We start from the raw sequence: 22,477 nt of genomic DNA, 5'->3' as shown, positions 1-22,477 counted from the left end.
TTATCGATTTACCGATACAGAAATGCGCCTTTGGACAACTTTATGGATATACTAAATTATCAACTCTATTAGTATATTTGGTAGATCATAAAAGTATATTTGTTAACATTTAATTTGCTAAAAGAAGAAGTACAAAGTAAACATACAATAGTGTTTCCAAAGCGTTCAATTCATTGAGTTTGGGGAAAATTATATTGCCTTCATCGATTTAGCGATATAAAAATGCGCCTTTAGTATATATGTAGTTATAGTACATTCAGTAGAACAAATAAGTATTTTTTTTTAACATTTAATATGCTTATATTATAATTGAACTAAAAGAAGTAAAGAGTAGATGACGAATTGTAAGCAGATTGCAGCATTCAAGCGTCTCAAAAAATTCTTTTGTGGCCAGTTTAAGATACTGCACTGTATTTACTTGCTGGTCAGAGTTTGAAGGCTTTCATTACAATGGACACAGTGAAAGGCACACACACAGAGTTTACTCTCCACCCAATTCAAGCCAACTCATCTTATTGTATCTCATCTGAACGAACGAAAGAAGGAACGCATCTTATCGTTGTCTGTTTCTTCTAGTTACTCTTCTCACAGTTCTTTATCTTTTTTTCTCTGTTTCTTTTTTTTGCACGCCTCCCGCAGCGATCCGCCCATATTGCAGGCGCACAACAATACGGACATCATACTGCGTTTACCCATGGGCAAAAGGATTAAGGACATTCGATGGCTGTCCGTGTGGTGCAGACGCTTTACGGTAAGTCGTTTTCCTGCTTTTTCTTTCTCTTCTCCCCAGCAGTTTTTCCTTTTAACGGCACGCGCCATTCAAACAGATTTGTGTGTGAAGACCCCAAAAAGCGTTTTGTAATTACATTTTTGTAATTTAAATGCAGCCAAAAGTTGCAAGCATTGATTTTACTTTTTTCCCCCCTCTCTTAGATGTGAGTCATTTTAGCAAAGTTTGTTTTCATTAGAAGCTTTGCTACTATTTTTTCTATTTTTGTTTTTCGAGTAAAAGAGAGAGAGAGAGATTTAATTACATTTCTGCATAGCGACTGAAGAATGAAAACCGAAAAAAAAAAATACACTCAGACTCAGCCTGACCGCACCCCATTTCAGGGGCTCTCCCTACCCCCCTCTCCCCCTTGAGTGGTGGGGATACATACACAAATTATGCTCGCTTGCAACTCCGAAGTTGAGGCTGAGAATATTACTTTTGTTTAACTTCGGCAAATAAAAATGCATTTAAAATGAAATGAAATAAAAAGCAAAGAAAATAAATGCAAATTTTATCAAAACTCCTTGATGAAGCAAGAGAGGGAGGAGAGATGGGGAAGACAAAGAGGGAGGTGCGTTGTGCCAGAAAGGGGAGCTAAAGATGGCCGCCATAGTAAAATAAATTACAGCAGACATTTTTGATTAACTCAAGTGGTTGCATATACACACACAAATACACAAACACACATACACAGACATACAGACAGGCACACCTACACATGCAAATACATAAACACAAACACACACCTACACAGCCAAAGGATACAGGGTGTCGAGCTGTTACATTTGTAAAATACACGCAAACTCTGAGCTACACTAGTATGTGTGTGTGTGTTTTTGTGTTTGTGTGTGTGTTTGTGTGTGTGTGTGTGACGCTCGCTCTCTGTTTCTCCGCTTCCATTGACTGACAGCCAAAAAAGTTCTTGGGGGCTGACACACACACACACACACTAACACACTCACTACGTTTGGGGGTATGTTTGTATGTATGTGTATGTGTGTGTGTGTGTGTGTGTGTTTGTTGTTTTGTGGAGTTCTGCGCGCGCATGCCCATTTTTTGGGGGAGCTCCACAAACCCATAAACATTCATGCATGTACATAACGTATACGTATACTACTATGTGTGTGTGTGTGTGCTTTACTTGTAGTGGTAATCAGCGCTATGTACCCAAATCTTTTAGTATACAACAACAAAATTGTTGGTTTATTGTCGAGCAAATATATTATATGTGCATATATGTCTCAAATATAAATGCGATTTCCATGCGACAAATACACAAATTGTTAATAACAATTTGCATACCAAGAAAGTAATTCATTTACTTAGAATGCTGCTCTTTTAACACACCAAATCCCTCAGATCTGTACAGATTTACATTTACTAATTCGCTACTCTAAAGAGCAAAGATGCAGATTACTGAACCCTAAACTATATGAAAAGTAAATGCATATTCAAAAATATGTAAGTTTAGGTCTGCGAATCTTTGTATATGAATTTTTGAATCTTCATCATAGAATAGTAATAACTTTAATCCCTTTATCTTTTTAATGAAAATGTGAAATATAAATATCCTAAGTATACCATAGTATAGTAATAAACTAAATACCTTTGTTCCTTTCATGAAATTGTGAAATGCAATTAAATTTTTCTCTCTCGAAAATCAAAAATATAAAAAATATTAGCAAAGCTTCTAATGACATAAACTGACACACATTTTTGTTACCTTTAATTCAATACTCTTAATTTTATTAAAGAGTAATGCTATGTTCCCACATTTCAGGTTGATTTTGGCGAAGTTTTCATTCCACCTAACTTAGATGTGCCCAAGCCTAGAGTATTGCCAGAGTTCAGACGTCTGGCCCATGGATTGCGCTCTAGCAATATCAGCGTATTGGATGCTAAGACATTCTATATGTAAGTACATATTAATACTTTCATATAATAATGCTGATTAAAGTAATATTAACTACATTTTCTTACAGACCCAATCTGCATTACGATGGCGCTGGACCTGATGCTTACTTCTGGGTGGGCAATGGCAGCGAACCCAATATTATGGGTATAAAGGTGAGTAACAGAAATTAGGGAAGTATGAAATAGAACTAGTATAAAAATATAAGACCAATTGTCCAAGATTTCCTTATATCTTTAATTAATGTTTATTGTTAAGAAATATCTTGTCTTAACTTACACTTTTAGTATGAAATAGAACTAGCATAAAAATATAAGACTAGAATTTGAATTTCCAATATAAATAAACTTTTCTTAAAACTAACGAATATATTTTAATATTTTTAATTGGTGTTTATTGTTACACTTCTAAAATGTAAATTATTGATATTAAAACACTATTATTTACAAGTATATTTAATTTGATTAAATTAGAATTTCTGCCTTAAACTAATCAATTTTCCCTCTCATTTCTAGGTGCCCAATGAGATTGGTTCGCTGGAGCCGCTGCGTGGCTATCAAGGCGAAGATATTGAGATACAATTGCCAGGCGCTTTGACTGTTTACGATATTGATTGGCTGGCTGTTTGGTGTGTGGAATATAGACACAACTTTGGACACGTTTTCATACCCAAGGACTTGGATGTGCCACCAGCATTGGGTCAGACCAAGATCACGGTAAGTAAAGAGATAAGTTTAACCTTCTTCAATCAACACATTATTCGCAACACATACATGACACACAAACACACACACCTGTATTTAACCATAACTCATGTTTCCCGCATAACAACTCTCATTATTGTATATCTCTTTAACTAACTTATGCGCGCCGCATTAGCCTTCATGGTGGTATACACCCGTAAGTACTAGCCCTAGCTTCATGCATGCTGCCACAATATTCACTCACTATCCTCACTCTTATACTCGCTTCTTTTTGCATTTCAGACCACAACCACACCGCGGCCTGTTTACTCCAATTGCCGCGAGATTCTGCCCAACAAGCTGCAAGTCAAGTGGGAGCTTCAAGGCGAATATTTGCAGATCGAACTCTTTGGTCGCATCAATGAGGATCAGTACATGGCCTTTGGTCTCTCTGGCGCCAATGGACGACCCCAAATGGCGCAGTCTGACGTTGTGGTCGCCTTCTACGATACAACTGCCCGCGTCTTCCGGGCCGAAGATTACTTCATCTCGGATTTGTCGCAATGCGATGGACAGCGCGGAGTTTGTCCCGATGATCGAATTGGAGCACGCAATGATGTCATTGTGGGTACGTATCTAGCAAAGGTTTTGCTTCTCTTCTCGAGTCTTATACAAGTCGTATACTACTCTTACACCGTAGATACTACACTTGACGTATACAATTTCTACATATTCTTCACTCTTATACAAGTCTTATATTACTCTTATACCGTAGATAATACAGTTTTATACTTGTCGTATACAATTTCTACATATACTTTATAGCCTATCCTTGCTTCAGTCTTATACAAGTTTTATACAAGTCTTATACCACTCTTATACCTGTTTTATATTACTCTTATACCATAGATAATACAGTTTTACACTTGTCGTATACAATTTCTACATATACTTTATAGCCTTTCCTTCCTCCAATACCCTTTCCACTCTTATACAGATCTTATACTCCTCTTTTTTACTTACAGTCAGCGGCGATCGTAAGAACGGCGTCACCAGCATCCGCTACAAGCGTCTGCTGCAAACCAACGAAGCCATCTATGACATGCCCATTCCCATCGATCGTGAAGTCTCCATTATCGCCGCTGTGGGACCACTCAATGCCCGCAAAGAGGCCAACGCACACTCGCACACAGCCAGCGATCACAACCCCGATGACATACGCATCAACTTCTCAAAGCGCGTAAGTTTGAAATAAATTGTTATTCATTTAGAGTCGTTTAAATTAATCTGATTTGTTTTACAGAACGATCACAGCTGCAAGAATTCGTTGTATGATGTGAAGGACGAGAGCGGACCAAAGGCTTGGCCAACGCGTACAATTGTGGGAGAGCGCAAGTTCCGTGCTAGCATTGGACCCACGGGTGGCAAGCGTGGCTACACAGCCATCACAGGAGTGCCCTCGTGGGGCATTGCCTGGTACATCAACGATCTGCTGATACCTGAGATTACGGTGGAGCGTGGACTGACCTATGAGTTTTACATCGAAGGAGGCAACGATCCCGCACAGCCAGCGAGGTAAGTTACTACTAAAATATACAAGAGAGGGTAAAGAATGAAGAATATAAACTTGAAGCTCAAATTCTGAAATCAAATAATAATGAATGTCTGTCTCTCTTAGATATCATCCCTTGTACATCACAGACTCTCCGGAGGGAGGCTTGGGTCAAAAGACTGGCCTGGAGGCTCGTAAGCAAACAGCATTTGCGGGCGTGGAATACGACGAGGATGGAAATGCCATACCCACAGGTGGTAAGTAGTTCCCTCTGAATCCCAAAAAGAACTGTGCACTAAAAGAACGTTTTATTCCTTAACAGTGGGACGCTATTGCGAATGGGAACATCGCACTGTGGATCGTTCAGCGGAGATCTCGACGTTCGAGGAGTATAAGGGCACGTTGGTCTTCAAGTGCGAGGATGGAGAGCCGGGCTACATGAACTGGACGGTGCCAAATGATGCGCCCGATGTGCTGTATTATCAGGTAAGTCGATCACTTTTATACCGAAGAAAACTCCTCACTTATGCCAAAAACACTCTCGCAGTGCTTCACCCACAACAATCTGGGATGGAAAATCAATGTTGTAGACGCGGGCGCAAGTGGCGCAACCAATACTCTACAGTTAAGCCACAATTCGCTGCTGTTCTGCATAGTTTCGACAGTTGTTAGCGTGGTTGTAAGAAGCCCTCGACTTGCCTGATAGTCTGTTGGCCATTAAATTGCCGTTTAGACGTGTTCCAAGATCTCCCAGCGACACTAGACACTAGACACGACTCGACACATATCCTAACTCCCCAAAAAACCCATATTGCAAATCTTTTTTAACGAATTTATAATAATTTCACTGGCATCTGCGACGCCTGGGAGATCTTTGGTCAGCACTAGAATACATATTAAACACTACAACCAGGCTAATATCATCTGAAAGACATATCTTCATAATAATTTGTAAGGTGTAAAACTGTTGAAACTATGGCGTGGCTAGGAGATTGGTCTTTGTATATTTACGTAAAGGGAATTCTACTTTTTTTACATACGAAAAAACAGAAAAAGAAAAGGCGAAGTTAAAAACAGAAAACAGAAAACTTACTTATACATTTACATCTACATTTACACAGTAAACTTGTAATTTTTCTAGAGACAACTACTACTTACATATATGTTATATATATATATCCATATAACGATATGTGTATATATATATATATAGTGAGATGAACGGTTCTATGTAAATTGAAAGCCGACAATAAATAAAACGCGACACAATGACAATAATTGAAAAGTGCGCAAGAATTTTTGCTTGTAAGATAAGAATAAAAATAAATAAGCTAAGCGAATGCCACAAAAATGACAATAAAAGGCAAACGAAAAGATGAAGCGAAAGTTAAGAAATTAATTGAATGGAAAACCAATACAATAATTTTACACATTTTAAATGTACTACAAAACTAAAAACAAAAGAAAAGTATAAAAACATATAGAAGTTATTTATTGCTACTGACTACTGTGGTGCTTCTTGAGAATGTTACAGAGACGATAATAATAATAATAATGATTAATGATAATAATGACAATACTTAATACTTGTAACAATAATAATATTTAATGCTAAAAAGAAGGCCAAACCTTTTTGAATATGCATATGGAATAAGGAGGCGAAGATTTATTGTGAGGAACGATTCCACTTTTTGTTATCAAATGTTTTTTCTTGTAACTTTTGAAATCTATTTGCATGATTGGTGTGTTTTTTATAAATAAATGTATACATCTATTTTGTTCTTTAAACGTTTATAATAACACAAACAAGAATAAGAATAAGAACAACAACATGAACAATACAACTTTGCGACAGAGAAATGAGAAATGTATCCGAGAGATGCAACTATTAACTAGATTGATATTGAACGATAAGATATGTATGTACTCTATCTATACTTATATACCTTTTGGTAGTTTGGTAATTTGGTAATTTGGGCAAGGGTTTGATACATCAACAAATACATATAAAAATAAAATATTAATAATAATATTATTACTTACCTACTTATAAATACATGTACATAATGCTAAATCTAAACGAGAGACAATACATTTCAAAGCATAATTAATTTTTCTAGTTCTTGAAGAATAACAAATAACACAACAACACAATAATTACTTAAGCCTATACATTATAAATTGTCATCGATTTGTTGTTAAGTTTCTGTTACATCAATACTACATACAATCTTATAAAACTAGAATTTATTTAAAACAATTTGCACGCAGAGCAGAACAGACAACAAATGGACAAATGTCAGGCGATGTAGCGCCAAGTTGAGAGTTCTTAGACAATTTTGATAATAAAATTTGACATACAAGTATAGATATATATATACAGAGGTATAGGCTTACGACCTGGGGCTCCAACGAGTTGGCAAGGACTAATGACAGATACATATACATTACATATTTCTATATATACATAGATATCAGATGGGAAAAGATTTTGCAGCTAAGCGCACAAGAGTCCAACACAACAACCAACCAAACAAACAAACAAAACGAGGCAAAACTCAAAAATCGAATAACAAATTTAATATATTTCAATTAATCAACATGAATAATAATCTAACACATACACCTACACACATACACAAATTGATATATATATCTTTATATATACGAAATTTTCATGTCGATTATCACATTATGTACTTAAGTAAAATTAGATAGCAAACATTTTTCTGCAAAACATAAAACAAATGATCGAATAACAAAAAATGAACAAAGAAAGAACTTTCATTATCTCCAATTAATAACAAATAATACAATTTAAGTATATTGCATGAAGAGAACTAATCCATTTTAATAAAAAGTTAATATGCCTCAGACGTATTATATCGTATGTAAATCCAGATCAAGATCGAGACAAGACAACTTGCTTCAGATACTCGTAAGTGGTACTCGTAGAAACATTGATGTCAATACAAAAAACAAAAACTAAAAAAATCAAAAACCAAAAAAAAATCAGCAGCTTCAACAAAGTCGAAAAAGAGCAACAAATATTCTAGAAATAAACTCGAAAACAACAACAAACAACAAATGATGCATTGATTAACAGACCCCGGACTTGCCTTACCTTGCATTGTTATTGGGTTTTTAATTTAGATTTGAATATCAATTGAAATTTTTTGGGGCCGTTGACAACCGCAGCCAAGTGATAAGTGATAAGGGAACAAACGCATCGCTGCATCAGAGCAACAGATGTTCAAATGATGAAAGCACCTGAGATACGCTCAGGTCTCAGGTGACATTGAGGGTCAACCTTAATACCTCAGCTATCAGACAGATTTGGGTTAACGTCAGCGCACATCGAAACGCCATTTCTTTTTGGGGTGGTATATAAGCAGGTGTCTGGCATCCGAAAAAGCAACAGTCTTTAGGCATTGGATTCCAGTTGAGCATCCAATCCGGAGCAGTTGTAGTAGCAGGAGTTGTCATCGCAGTTGTAGTTGCAGCATCTTCAACATGAAACTCGCCATCGTTTTGTTGGCCTGTGTGAGCCTGGTCGCCGCGGCCAATTTCCACAAGGCGCACGAGGTCACGATCGCCAATAAGGACTTTTTGTACAAGCAAAAGTTCCTGTTCGAGATTGTGTACAGAGTTGAGGATCCTCTGATGTTCGAGGAGTACATTGCCGAGGGAAAGACATTCCACTTCGAAGAGTCCTACTACACCGTAAGTATAATCAAATGAACTTGAAGGATTGCTTCATGCTCTCCTCTCTCTTTGCAGCACTATGACATCTACATGAAGAAGTTCTTCGAGGCCTACAAGATGCACTCGCTGCTGCCCAAGGGTGAATTCTTTGGTCAGCTGGTCAAGTCGCATGCCAAGCAGGCCCGTGGTCTCTTCAACTTCTTCTACTACGCCAAGGACTTCGAGACCTTCAAGCACAACGTTGCCTGGGCTCGCATGCACGTCAACGAGGGCATGTTTGTCTATGCTTTGACTTTGGCTGTCATCCACCGCGAGGACTTCCACGGCCTGATGCTGCCCGCCATCTACGAAATCTTCCCCCAGTTCTTCTTCAACAGCAAGTTCGTCTATGAGGCCGAGAAATTCGACTACGAGATGTGGACCAAGATGAACATGTACGAGAAGGAGTACATGGATGTCTTCTTCAAGGGACACCACTACGACAACATGTACCACAGCGATGACTACATGTACATGAAGGACTGGAAGATGTGGCAGTGGTGGAAACTCATGGGTCTCGGCGAGCACTGGTACGGCGAGCACAAGTTCATTCTGCGCGAGAACATCTACGAATTCAACCAGGACACCAAATGGCACCAGATCATGAAGGACCTTAAGGTTTGGTGGATGCCCGTCGACTACACTCGTGACCTCGACATCTACAACGAGGAGTCCAAACTGTCCTACTTCACCGAGGATTTGGGCTGGAACGCATACTGGTACTACTTGAACATGGACTACGCCTTCTTCCTGGATGGCAACACCTTCGGCCTGAAGAACGATCGTCGCGGCGAACTCTGGTTGTACACCGTTCACCAGCTGCTCTCTCGCTACTACATGGAGCGTCTGTCGCACGGCTATGGCATGATTCCCGAGTTCAGCTGGTACCACCAGATCGAGATGGGCTACGATCCTCAGCTGATCTACTACAACGGCATTGGCTACAGCTACCGCAAGAACTACTACGAACTGGAGACCTACGGCAACTTCGAGATGCTCCACAAGATCACCGGATTCATGAAGCGCATCCACAACATTGTCGACATGGGCTACTACAAGACCGCCGATGGTCACATGATCGATCTCCGCAAACCCGAGTCCGTTGAGTTCATTGGCAACATGATGCAGGGCAACATTGATGCCATGGACAAGATGTTCTACCAGTTCTGGTACATGTTCGCTCACATGTACTTCGCCGACGCCGACTTCCACCAGATGGAAGTGTACCCCAACGTGATGCTCAACTTCGAGACCATGATGCGCGATCCCATGTACTACATGTTCTACAAGTCGATCGTCCAGGTCTACTTCAAGTTCATGCACTACCTGCCCAAGTACACCAAGGAGGAACTGATGATGCCCGGCGTTGCCCTCAAGCACGTGGAAGTCAGCGATTTGGTCACCTACTTCGATCTGGTTGACTTTGATGTCACCAATCTGCTCAACGACAAGATGGTCTTCCACGAGGGCAAATTCGTCTGGGACAAGTCTCTGTACGCTCGCCAGATGCGCCTCAACCACAAGCCATTCTCCTACACCTACACCGTGGAGTCCGACAAGGCTGAGAAGGTTGTTGTGCGCGCCTTCATTGGTCCCAAGTTCGATGAGTTCGGTCGCGTCATGTCTCTGCACGAGAACCGCATGAACTTCATGGAAGTGGATGAGTTCTACTACGAATTGAAGGCCGGCAGCAATGTGTTCACCCGCAAATCCAACGACTTCTACTGGACCGTCAAGGATCGCACCAGCTACAGCGAACTGTACTACTACGTCATGATGGCCTTCGATGGCAAATACGATTTCCCTCTGGACATGAGCGAGGCTCACTGCGGCTTCCCCGATCGCCTAGTCTTGCCCATGGGCTGGAAGAAGGGTATGCCCATGCAGATGTTCTTCATGGTGATGCCATATGTTGCTCCTGCCACTCACGAGCAGTTCTCTACCTTTGACTACACCTACTCTTGCGGCATTGGCTCCGGCGCTCGCTACATCGATGATATGCCATTCGGCTATCCCTTCGACCGCGAGATCGATGAGTACGAATTCTACGTGCCCAACATGTACTTCAAGGATGTCGAGATCTACCACATTGACACCATGGAGCCCTACTACAACTACAAGGGTTACTCCAACTACGGCCACTTCGACTACACCTTCTTCCATGATTACTACACCAAGTACTTCAAGATGTAAGGCGGCCATGCGAACTCCATTGATGATGTGAACGTGTTATAGTTAGCTATAAGTTGAGCAAAAAGTGAAATAAACTTTCGAAAAGCATAATAGAATCTCGTTTTTAATTTCATATTTATATATAATTGCATTTTCATATATAATTAAACATTAGCAAGGAACACATAAATCAACCAACAAAAATACGTTGAGCAGTTACAATTTAAATTGATTTTATTCGAGACAAGCAAAACTAAAGAACTCGTTGCATACTTTCGGGCTCACGAGTAACTGCGAAGAAAAATATTTTTTGCTGCATACATCTAACATCAAATTTGTAGTTTTAATGCTTACAATTCCCAAATGGTTCTAGCTGTCAAGAAATGGAAACCCAGATGCTGAGCTGAGAAAAGCATACTTACCTGGCGTAGAGGTTAACCGTGATCACGAAGGCGGTTCCTCCGGAGTGAGGCTTGGCCATTGCACCTCGGCTGAGTTGACCTCTGCGATTATTCCTAATGTGAATAACTCGTGCGTGTAATTTTTGGTAGCCGGGAATGGCGTTCGCGCCGTCCCGACCTTAATCAATAAATTTGAAAATAAGTATAATTAATACTTACTAAATATATTAAATGTTAACAGTGTAGCTAACTGTTAACTTTAACAGTGCAGTCAGTTAACATAACAGCGTGTCGATACTTTTGTTATCGATATGAAGCTAAACGCACTTTACAACACTATAAACACAGCTGCTGTTTTATCGAAATGATTTCTTAACCGTTGGCGGGAATTTAAATAATTTTCAAAGCTATTGATTATTGTCGAATTATGAGTCCATTCAGTATCCAATCCGTCCTGAAACCGTAAAATGAAAGATTTCGATATAGCCCCTCACTCTAAAATATTTAAATCTCCAGAAATAAGTGCAAATGGAGTAGAATTGATGGCGGTTTTTTATGCAATGCGCGCTTTTAATCAAAATATACTCGCGTGTATGTATATTCGTATGTGTATCGCTAAAGAATTTTATTTTACAATTTATAGTTTATTTACTTTTGTTTTTGCAATGTTTGTAATTGTTAACATCATATCGCGTCGCAACATTTTTATGAACACATAGTGTGTGTTTTCTTTTTTCTCGCATACAAAATAATAATACAAATAAAGTTATGATTTAATGTAATAATAGTAATTAACATAATAATAATAATAATAATGCATAATGCGTACAGGCAGAAATTGAATCCATACAAATCGTATGCTCTAAAGGCTGAGACAATTAGTAGTGGCAAATATCCACGTATTACTTTATAATTTTGTTTAAATGCTTTTTAGCGCATTCACATATTATTATTTATTCAAATCTCCACAATGTTTTAAACTGTACATAATATTGTTAAGAACTCTTGATGGTTTTTTGTTTTGCTTTTTTCAATTTATGTGGAATTTGAAATGTGTAAATTTTAATACGATGTTGTTTTTGTTGTTATTATTATGTAAGCTCTAGATTTGGTGAGAAATACATTAATGTTGGTTGTTGTATGTTTGTTTATTTGAAAACATAATTGATCTTGGTGTTGCAGAAACGGGTTGTTAATATTAAAATTAGGTTTCAATCTTATATTTTTACAGAATTACATATACACGGTTTTATTTTTTGAGGGCAGCGAGCAGCTCAAGTGACTGCAATGAATGCCTTTTCAATCGGATTGTTCGTCGATTCATCGAAATTGTTATGCAATCTTAGTGTTTGCTTCGTTTTGTATTTTCTTTTGCTCGTTGGAAATAATTTATACAACAGACAAATATAGGAAACAAAATAACATCAAATAATGTATGTATGTTGAGGGGGATTTAACATGCAATTTAGATGTATGTTGGTTTAATTGTTGCACGTCATCGATATTGTAAATGATTGCGTTTAAATAATTATTATTAAACATTTGTAATGTGTAGCAATTACAATTACAGCAATTAACTTTTACAAAATACATATGTTTGTATACAGTACTTGTGTATTGTAATTCACTTTAATTATAAATAATAATATATAATATGTATGTTGGTTGTTGTGTTTCCATTGCGAACACACAGACAATACATGGTGTATAATAATTAATTAATTATAATAAATAAAGCCTAGTTTTAATGCCCGCTTCAAACTTCGGACATTGTTCAATTACTACAAATACATATCTACTAGAAAGATGTGCACACTTGCACATGCACATACACATACACATGTTACATATACAATAGTACTTTAATCTAAATTATCCTGGAAAATTAATTTAATGTAGCCAGTCGCGCCATCCAGAGGCGTCGCACAGAATGGACAAACAGCCTGAAAGCCATTGGTTCCGTGCGGTATTTCCACATTTGCCCAGTACCTGCAAATTATATCAGAGAATGGATATTAGCATGGAATGGATTCGAAATGGTTATTAAAAGTGTTGCTTACTTGACAGTTTTCTCAGTCGCCATGTGACCACATGGATTGAATGCAAACGTGGGTGCGCCCACATCCACATAGAAGGCCGGTTCCAGGCCCATGCACAAGGTAACAACGGGCCCCAGTTCTAGGCACATGGGACAACGGCGTGCACCTGTGTTCTCATCCTGACCCCAGTCATGATGTCCTGCATTTGAATGTGTTTAATTAGTTTAGGCAACTTTAGCAATTGAATTGTTGAACTCACCTTGCACATGGCCGCAGTTTAAGTACACATAAGGCTGATTCACCTGATCACTGATGTTCACTTTGCGTGGTATAACCAATGTATTGAGACCCACCGGGCACTGTGGACGACCAGCGTTAATGGCATCGATAAGCTTCTCCAAATCGTGTTTGGTCTGCAAAGACAAAGAAGTTAATACTATTATTAAGGCATAGATTACAACTTAAATGTATAACCTAGCGTAAGTTTACTAGACTGACTTGAGTTAGTGAAAGAATATAATTTTTAAGAACTATTTACTTATATGAACAAAGTTTCGTTTCTAAGTTATTGTTATTTAAATGTTTCTCGACATTGTTGGAGTTGGATTGAGATTGGGGATTGGTTTCGAAAGAAGAAAGTTAAGGATGAACGGTCTAATATTATATGTTTCTAATATGTGTCTTAATATTATATGTTTCAGGGTTATTTAGGTTGTGTTTTGGCGGATTCCGTAAGAGAATGTGGCATTGCTTTTGAAGAGATGTTCGTGTGTTGTCCTACTTAAGTATTTAATGTGATGACTTCTTGGGATATCGGAATGGTCAATTGTTGGGGCTTGGTATTCTGCTTTCTATATTCTTATCGCCACTGCTTACCGGTGAATGTTGCAGCCCCTCAGCTGAGCGCCAGAGCAGTGTGGCGCCACAGAGATCAATGAGTGTGCCGTCCTGCAAGATGTTGCATTCATCGTAGATCTGTAAAGCATAAAAACAGTTTAGTCACATTCTCATTTATAAATTCCTCCTCTAATACTTACGGGTTGCCCCTTTTGTTGTGCCGAACGCGACTCACGCAAGCTGAAAACATCGCCGCCAACGGAGCATTCACGCCAGAGTCCGCACTTGGCATTGCCGCCACAGAATGAACCTTTGGGATGCATGATTAACACACCGTTTGTGGTTAGACCATCAATTTCCACATTGTCCTGCCATTTGGTGGCCTTTTCCTGCAATCACCCAGTACAAAAAATACAAAATTAGTTGAATGGAAACATTATCAGGCATTGTTACTTTTTTTTAGCACTTACGCCCAAAAATATGTTTCTGCTTGAATCGAAGCCAGCGGCAAAGATTTTCGCCTTGGCGGGTTCACATCTGTTAACCAAAATGCGGCAGGCGAAGCGTGAAATCGTGCTCTGCATCACCTTGGCATCCTTCTTATCACCGGGCAGCGTGTCCATTACAACAAAATCTATTGGCGATTCTGACGAGCGTCCCACCTGTGTAAAAATACACGATAATTATGTGATTAGTTGTGGAGTCCTCATCAATTGACCTAGAAATCTTTCTATATATAGTATATATGCGAGCAATCCATCATTGTTGTTCGACTATTCAACTAAATGGCAAATCATGTTGTTGTTATTGTTGTATTGGCTATTGGTATTTCCACTTCAGTCCAATAAGGAAGTGCAAATGGCACTCTGAAGTGTTGCCAGGCCTAGCAGAAGCGGTAATCAATATAAATAATGAATGTCAATAGCTTCGCCTTGTGGGCCAATGTCAAAGAGGATAACAAAGTATCTGAAAATCGTCGATGAGTAACACGCATTCGACCTTTTGGCCACGAAAAAAGGGGTATTATGCCCAGCATGGATGTGGCAAATGAGGCTAACAAATCAATCGAGCTCAGTCTGCGATACAGACACAAAAAACCAACAGATGACTTAATCACATGAAGGCCGAAAAACAGCAGCAGCTAATCTGATTGAAATATAAATTACATGACAGATATTTATACTTTGATATCACATATTTACAGGCAGAATAAATAGTATTGCTTGCTATGAAGGATATATTTATTAAATTATTTATGACTGATATAGCTAATCGGTCATTCGTTTAATAATTGTACGCTTTTATATATTATAAAGCAAATCCGGAAGCATGTTTAACAACTTTATATATTGCCAAGCAAGTGAACTGTCAGTTAAGTATGTATAATAGTTATATTACAGATATCTGCTGCATATCAAATATATACTGCCATAATAAACCTAAAGTAAATCATGTCTAACTCTTAATTGTAAGTAAAGCATGCTTAACAGCTATATTACAGATGATATTAACGCCCTTTTAGATGAGTTTATAACAGATATTTACAACCACAAAATATAGTATTGTTGATATCATTTATTAAATTGCTTATTGCTAATATTACTAATCAGAGATTCGTAAATTGGCTTGGGCTTAAGTGTTGTAAAGCAAATCTAGTCTAACTATCTCTTAAGTTAACTATTAGTTAAGCATGTTATATTACAGATATCACAGCTTAATTCAAGTGATTTGCTTTAAGAAATAAATAGTAAATTTATTTATTACTGACATTGCTAATCGAATATTTGTATAAATGAGAGATTTATGTATTGTGACGCGAATCTAGTCTAGCTATTACTTAAGTTAAGCATGTATATCAGTTATATTAAATATATCAACTAAATGTATATCATATATTTACTATTTACTAAATTGTTGTTACTCTAGAAGACACACTTAGTATTTAATTTATGGTTGATATTGCTAATAGAATATATAACCTAGCAAATCTGGTCTATCTATCACTTAAATGTAGAATATAATAACGATATTTGCTGCCTGAATAAATTTTCGGTATTATATATTTACTGATATACCTAATATAATAAGTGCATAATACAGAGATTAATGTATTATAAAGCAAAGATATGTATAACAGCTATATTACAGATATTCAGCTAAACAAGTCTATATCAGATATTTACTGTCATACTAAAAATAGTATTGTTGCTCTAGAAGACACACTTAGTATTTAATTTATGGTTGATATTGCTAATAGAATATATAACTTAGCAAATTTGGTCTATCTATCACTTAAGTGTAGAGCATTTATAAAAACGATATTTGCTGACTGAATAAATTTTATATTATGTACGGAATTTTACTGATATAGCAAATATAATAACTGCATAATGCAGAGATTAATGTATTGTAAAGCGAATCTAGTCTAACTATCATTAGGTTAACTATCACTTAAGCATGTATAACAATTGTATTAGAGATATTTTCTGTGATAATAAATATTATAGTGTATACATAATCTATATATGTACATACATTTCTGATCTAAAATTTTTGTATAATGCAAAATTTATGAATCGTAACGCGATTCGAATATACCTATCACTTAAGTTAACTATCAGTTAATAATGTAAGCATGCAAATTTCAAATATTTACCACCACAATAAATAGTATTATATAATAAAGGAATTAATTGCATATCTGCTAAGCGAATATATTTGAGATTTATGTATTATAAACATGATTGTTAACTGATCGTTCAATAACTGTTTTTAGAAAACTCTTCGACTATTTCTTCTCTATATTTCGATCATCACTCATACGAATATATTTCAGATTTATGCATTATAAACGTGATTGTTTGCTGATCGCATAATAACAGTATTTAGAAATCTCTTCGACTATTTCTCCCCTACATATATTTCGAACTTCACTCACCTGAAACATATCCGTTTCCGTGTCCTCTTTGTACTCGACAATGACGGCCTGATTGCGTGAGAGCGTATACGATATCGAGTGCTGGTTGGCATCCAGTATGGCCTTGGATGTCTGTGGTGATTGTACGATGTAATGTTTGGAGCGCTTGACGCCGCTCGGCTCTGTTCGCTTGTGGAGCACAAATTTGGAGCGTCGACGACCGCGATCGCCCTGGGGCAAGTAGCCATTGTAGCTGCAACATGGAAACACACACACACAAATTGTACTTTATGAGTTGAACGTTCTACGGTTGATTTATGATAACCCAGCAACAACAACTACAAATTGGGGGCAAACATCATACACATATTACACAACAAACTCCAGAGCAACAGTCATGACTGTACGTCGTTGTTTTTGGTTTTTGTTCGAAATTTATTTCATACTCTTATATGGGTCAAGTTCTGTGTACAACTGCAATTAACAATGCCACGCCCACAGCCCACCACAGCCCATAACCCAACTCATCTCGAAGAGAACGAGATAATTAGTTACAATAACTTAAAAGCATTTGCGCATCTCATTTCTGTTTTTTTCGGGCATATTGTCGAGTCAATACGTTAATTGCCTGCAGATAGCATCTTTCATCCAGAGTCGAGTCAGATACTGAGCCATATGTCGACTCATTAATGCGAATATACTCGTATGTGTTCGTGAATACCCTGTATATTTAACTTGTCAAATGGATTGCTATAAAAGATCGCTTAATAACATGCGCAGCTGTCGATCCCGTGGGTCTATCTCTGCGATTAGGGAAACGACACGCACAACACTAATCAAAGGGTTTGCAGACAACGCGGGTGGCTCGAAAAGTTGCTAAGGGAGATGCGTTGATTGATTAAAGGGCTTTTTATTCATTATGAAATTAATGAAAAGTGCTGAAATTTGTTGAGTTATTACCGCAGCTTGTAATAAATTCATTTATGACATTTTAATTGAATTTTTGTAAAGTGAAATGAAGAGTAAATATATTGGAATTTATTGCCTTCCATTTTTTCTTTTTTTCTATAGTTTAACATTTCAGTTCAGGATTTCGTCGTTGATTATTTTAAAAAAGGAAGTAAAGATTTATTTTTAATATCTTCTTGTAATATTTTCAAGACTAAGACTAAGACTTTTATAAATCTTTACTTTCTTTATTATAAGACTTTTCTTTAATAAATTTATCTTAAATTTAAATTTAAGATTTCGTTGTCGTTTGTATTAAAAAATGAATGAACTATATTATCTCTTTGGATATATTTTGAATTTTTAATGAATTTCTTTCATATTTGTATCTTAAGCATGTAAATATTTCGATTTCAGCTAAACATATAATTTATTTCAATATTTCGGTATCATATCAAAAGCAAAGCAAAGAATAATGTATATTATCTTTTTGTAAATATTAAACATTTTAAAGATGTTCCATTTCTTTTTAGTTCAATCTATATTTCAATCATAACAAGAATTCTAAAGCATTTATTTTATATTATTATGCTCAAATTGTAAATGTTTCTATTTCAGTTAAACACATATTTAAATGCAAGTTTTCAATATCGTTTGGTTTAAAAAGTGAAGCAAATAATAAAGTATATTATGTCCTTTTAAATATTTTGATTTTCAAAGCTTCTGCTTTCATATTGTAATCTTAAAAATATTTCAGTTTCATTAATTTGAATTATGGATTCGTCTGTTGTTAACTTTAAAATAATAAAATTAAATGACATTTTATTATTCATCCGACATCAACTTTATGAACAGCCCATCAAATACATATCAATGTGTTAAGGGACACAACAGAGCTTTGCTTCTTCTACCTAAGATTTGACAATTTAATGGGCCAGCCAGCCCACACATAAAATATCAATAATAATGTGTACGATTTTACGAACTGGCATCTCCCAAATGTTCTTATGAATCCAACACACACATACACATATATATCATAACATAAACACACATAGATACTTTTGTAAGTACCAGTTGAGATACAATAAAAACATCTATTGAAACAATTTCATTGGAATAGATGGTTTTTGCTTCCAAAGGGAATAAATAAACAAATGCTGTCATGATATTAACTTCTGGGAAAACCAAAATGAAACAAAACAACACAAAATATGTGTCGATAAAAGACAGAAAAAAATAGAAATAGAAGCTAAACACGAATTGTTTGTGTGGTGGACATTTTGGGTCTGTAATTATTGTGACTTTAATGCTTTTGATATATTAATGAGCGCATTTAAGAAGTTGTAAATGATATTTAACGCATTAGCAAAGAGCTGAACACAAAAAACACACAAACAATAAAAGGAATTGTTGTTAATTTCACGACGAGCACAATTAAGATTTCGTGGCGGCAACAATACAGGTTTTCGTATCCATCAGATACAAATGCAAACAAAAGATACAATGTGCAGCCAAATAAGCCATTAAAGTGGGCGGCAAAAACTCTGGTTGTGGCCTGTTGATTTTCGATTTTCCAAATCTCTCTTTCTCTCTCTACGCAGTTGAAAAATTGATTTGCTGACACATTTGAAGCGTTTTGCCAGCAATTAAAAAGTGTTAAGAGATAACAACAACATTTACAGAACGCGCCAGCTAATGAGAAAATGACTCAAACTCACTCAGCCCACCAACTCATAACCGAAGCTAGAACTCGGTTTGGGGCACTTGAGGCACGCCACATGAGTCACAGACCGGCGCGCCGTGGTAATCAGCGCAATGTCAAGCGTTTTGGCCAGACGCAGACGCAGCCAACTGGCAGATAGATAGACCGCCATCAAGATTTACAGCTGCCGGCCAAAATCATCAATCTTGGGCTCGCTCTTTGGCTACAGCGTGAATCTAATTTATGTGGCAGACTCCAATTCCGAACTCGAACTCAACTGACCGACTGGCGGCTAGTTGTAGATGTAGCTGAAGTTGCAACACGCAACATGAGGCAGCGGCTGTTTAGTGTTTTAAACCTTTTGTTGTCTAGCTCTCTCGAGCATATTCTTAGGTTACACAGGTCAGGTAACAGCTTGACGTCACGCCATCTCGGCACCGTGGTGCGAGCTTAGTCGAAAACCACAGCTAGTCATCTATAAATCTTTGTAGCTGAGTCAGCTCTGACAAAGATTTTCAAAGCTTCGCTAACTGCAAACAAAGTGCAAACTATTTTTAATCAGACAGCTTCTTGGCCTTGATTTAAATAAACTTTTGTTGAAAACACATTTTTCTGTTTCAGATATTTTAAGCTTAGATATAGAAAGTTAATTGAACTTTTATTGTTTTAAGTTTTGATTTGAAATTTTAAATGTGAATGAAAGAATTGAACTCATTACTAAAAGTTTGGTCAGATGAAAATTGCAGAGGTTCTTAAATAATTAATTCAGTTCTGATTAAAAAGTTTTCACTTGAAATAATTTAAATTTAAAATGTAAACTGAAAATTTACTGATACTTTAGATAAACATTTAAGTTTCTAAAGAAATAATGTTCTTAGTTGCTTTGGTTAACAATATGCTACTGTACTCTACCATATACTTTAGTAATACTTTGAATCTAATACTATATCGATTATACCAAATATAGTATTCGGTATTTTTTAAAGTAGTTTCTTTGTATATTTATTAGGTATATTTTTACAGTTTTCACAGATTTAAGTATGCAAATATACCAATAATTAGTATTCGAAATTTTTAGTATTTTCTAGGTATGTTAATTTTGTAAAATTCCAGCATTTTTTTTTTAAGATTTAAGTATATGAATATACCAATTAAAGTCTTTGGTATATTTTAGCATTTTTGGTATATTAATTTGGTGTATTTTTACCATTTATTGAAAGACTTATTATTTCCTCAATTTCTAACTGATAATTTTTTATTTATTTATCTATTAAATTAAAAAAATATCAAATACAAATTAATGTATCAAAGATTTGCTTCCTTATAACTTTTAAGTAAACTTTTCTAAATTTTAATTTTCATTTTCAAAAAAATTCTTTCCTATTTTCGAAATCGATTTCCCTATTCATTTGGCCCCACTGTGCGTTGCCCTTGTGTATGGATCAACGAGTAAATGAATTGAATGGCTGTTGGTTTCGGGTGTGGCAGGGGCAACAACGTTGTGTCTGCCTGCATTCAGGTTGCAACTGTGTGTGGTGTTTTTGTGTTTTACAGTTCGACATTCGACCATAAAATGGGAATTATGAAATGGGAATGTGCTTGAACTTGAAAGGGAAGTAGTAGATAGGGAATGAAAAGTCCCTTTTGTGACTTACCCAAGTATAACCAATTCTCCATATCGCAAACGGGGTTTATCGTGGCCATCGCCACCGTCTTCAGCCAGTATGGGGGATTCTGTGCCGTCGGTGCTGCAAAAACAAAAACAAAGAGAAAGAAATTTTAAATTTTCAATAAACTGCAAGTTTCAACTGTTATGCAATGGAAAATGTGCTTAGCGGTTATCTTCAGGCATTTATGACGCAATTCGCGCAACAGAAAAATAATACAATAAACTCAACTTCTTTACGTATAGTATTTTTACTGCTATTCTTTCGTTTTGCGTTTTGCATTTGCCAACAAACAGTGAATGAAAATGCCAAAGAAATTGCTCATTTTCAGGCATTTTTCCTTCCTTCTGCTTGTTTGTTTCGCCTTTTTTTCTCTTTCTCTGTGTGGTGGGCGCACATTCTAGAATTTCAAATGAGGAAATGCAAAAGGCAAAGTCAGTCGACTCCTCGTTGTCTGGCAATGTGCAAACTGCATTACAATTCCAGTTCTCAGCTTTTGCTTTTGCCATGTAAATTCGACACTGACTTTCTGTCTGAGATGAACTCATAGAAATGCATTCACAGTGGAGTCGAGTCGAGTCGAGTTGAGTTGCATTAACCAAACTAAACTAGGCAATGGCCTTGTAATGCGCAATCGATCGATGGACTAAGGATAACATTTCTCTGTGTGGCATCTCATTAGCCTTTGCATCTAAAAAGTTCCTTCGCTCGTTTGCTTCGAGTTAGTTTTCTGCTTTTTTTTTTTTGGGGCACGTCATAAACTTATTTACAGCAATCTAATAAAACAGCACGGCGCCGGTTGACGCCCACACATAAACAGTGGGGCCAAAACCCCGTTTCCCCCTCCCCCCTCTGCACTGCAGTCGCTTGGCCAGCGGGTAAATGGATTTTATAATATACTCTCAGAGGGGACTGACTCGACTCGACTGTTTGTGTGTGGCACGAGCTGCTTTGGGGTTGCATTGATTTTTGCTCGTTGCATTTAAACTTGCTCCCCTTTTCAGACAGTCAGCGAGAGAGAGGGAGAGAGAGAGCGCTCTGGCGAAAGAGTGAGAGAGAGGCACTTGAAATTGTGCAGCGCAGACAGAAATGCCGTGCGCACCAAAGGGGGAGGCGAAGGGGGCGGTG

General features: G+C 37.0%; 3 protein-coding genes and 1 non-coding gene across 5 annotated transcripts in view; 3 read left to right on the top strand and 1 right to left on the bottom strand.

The window, feature by feature from the left end:
* Positions 1 to 8,007, top strand: part of LOC133835541 (protein Skeletor, isoforms B/C) — a 31,976-nt gene extending 23,969 nt beyond the window's left edge. The window contains exons 4-14 of one of the 2 annotated variants that reach the window (XM_062265522.1): positions 640 to 751; positions 2,553 to 2,686; positions 2,755 to 2,839; positions 3,200 to 3,400; positions 3,564 to 3,584; positions 3,671 to 3,995; positions 4,393 to 4,607; positions 4,671 to 4,942; positions 5,046 to 5,176; positions 5,242 to 5,405; positions 5,467 to 8,007. In XM_062265522.1, coding sequence (XP_062121506.1) covers positions 640 to 751; positions 2,553 to 2,686; positions 2,755 to 2,839; positions 3,200 to 3,400; positions 3,564 to 3,584; positions 3,671 to 3,995; positions 4,393 to 4,607; positions 4,671 to 4,942; positions 5,046 to 5,176; positions 5,242 to 5,405; positions 5,467 to 5,622 — 1,816 coding nt within the window. In that variant the 3' untranslated portion in view covers positions 5,623 to 8,007. The remainder of the gene's footprint in view (positions 1 to 639; positions 752 to 2,552; positions 2,687 to 2,754; positions 2,840 to 3,199; positions 3,401 to 3,563; positions 3,585 to 3,670; positions 3,996 to 4,392; positions 4,608 to 4,670; positions 4,943 to 5,045; positions 5,177 to 5,241; positions 5,406 to 5,466) is intronic. The other variant, XM_062265523.1, reaches the window with a different exon arrangement.
* Positions 8,008 to 8,331: 324 nt separating this feature from the next.
* Positions 8,332 to 10,951, top strand: LOC133835540 (larval serum protein 1 beta chain). Its single transcript, XM_062265521.1, has 2 exons — positions 8,332 to 8,642; positions 8,700 to 10,951. The coding sequence occupies exons 1-2, from the start codon at positions 8,433 to 8,435 to the stop codon at positions 10,854 to 10,856; spliced, it is 2,367 nt and encodes a 788-aa protein (XP_062121505.1). The 5' UTR covers positions 8,332 to 8,432; the 3' UTR covers positions 10,857 to 10,951.
* A 298-nt stretch (positions 10,952 to 11,249) lies between these two features.
* LOC133839709 (U1 spliceosomal RNA) lies at positions 11,250 to 11,414 on the top strand. The gene has a single exon (XR_009894120.1). It is a non-coding gene; the product is annotated as a U1 spliceosomal RNA (small nuclear RNA).
* A 1,101-nt stretch (positions 11,415 to 12,515) lies between these two features.
* Positions 12,516 to 22,477, bottom strand: part of LOC133835542 (protein pellino) — a 41,237-nt gene continuing 31,275 nt past the window's right edge. Inside the window, exons 3-10 of the mRNA XM_062265524.1 lie at positions 21,338 to 21,430; positions 17,051 to 17,282; positions 14,583 to 14,774; positions 14,313 to 14,501; positions 14,152 to 14,250; positions 13,535 to 13,688; positions 13,297 to 13,474; positions 12,516 to 13,225 (exon numbers count right to left, since the gene is read on the bottom strand). Of these exons, the coding sequence (XP_062121508.1) occupies positions 13,099 to 13,225; positions 13,297 to 13,474; positions 13,535 to 13,688; positions 14,152 to 14,250; positions 14,313 to 14,501; positions 14,583 to 14,774; positions 17,051 to 17,282; positions 21,338 to 21,430 (1,264 nt within the window). The 3' untranslated portion in view covers positions 12,516 to 13,098. The remainder of the gene's footprint in view (positions 13,226 to 13,296; positions 13,475 to 13,534; positions 13,689 to 14,151; positions 14,251 to 14,312; positions 14,502 to 14,582; positions 14,775 to 17,050; positions 17,283 to 21,337; positions 21,431 to 22,477) is intronic.

The sequence above is a fragment of the Drosophila sulfurigaster genome, chromosome 2R (genome assembly GCF_023558435.1).
Source record: "Drosophila sulfurigaster albostrigata strain 15112-1811.04 chromosome 2R, ASM2355843v2, whole genome shotgun sequence".
In the NCBI taxonomy this organism is placed as follows: Eukaryota; Metazoa; Arthropoda; class Insecta; order Diptera; family Drosophilidae; genus Drosophila; species Drosophila sulfurigaster.
The sequence above is the reverse complement of the archived record's forward strand: the minus strand, read 5'-3'. Positions and strand labels throughout refer to the sequence as shown.

Coding starts and splice junctions, on each gene's coding strand:
- LOC133835540 (XM_062265521.1), top strand. CDS start 8,433: ATGAAACTCGCCATCGTTTTGTTGGCCTGTGTGAGCCTGGTCGCCGCG. Junction 8,643..8,699: donor TCGAAGAGTCCTACTACACC/GTAAGTATAATC, acceptor CTCTCTTTGCAG/CACTATGACATCTACATGAA.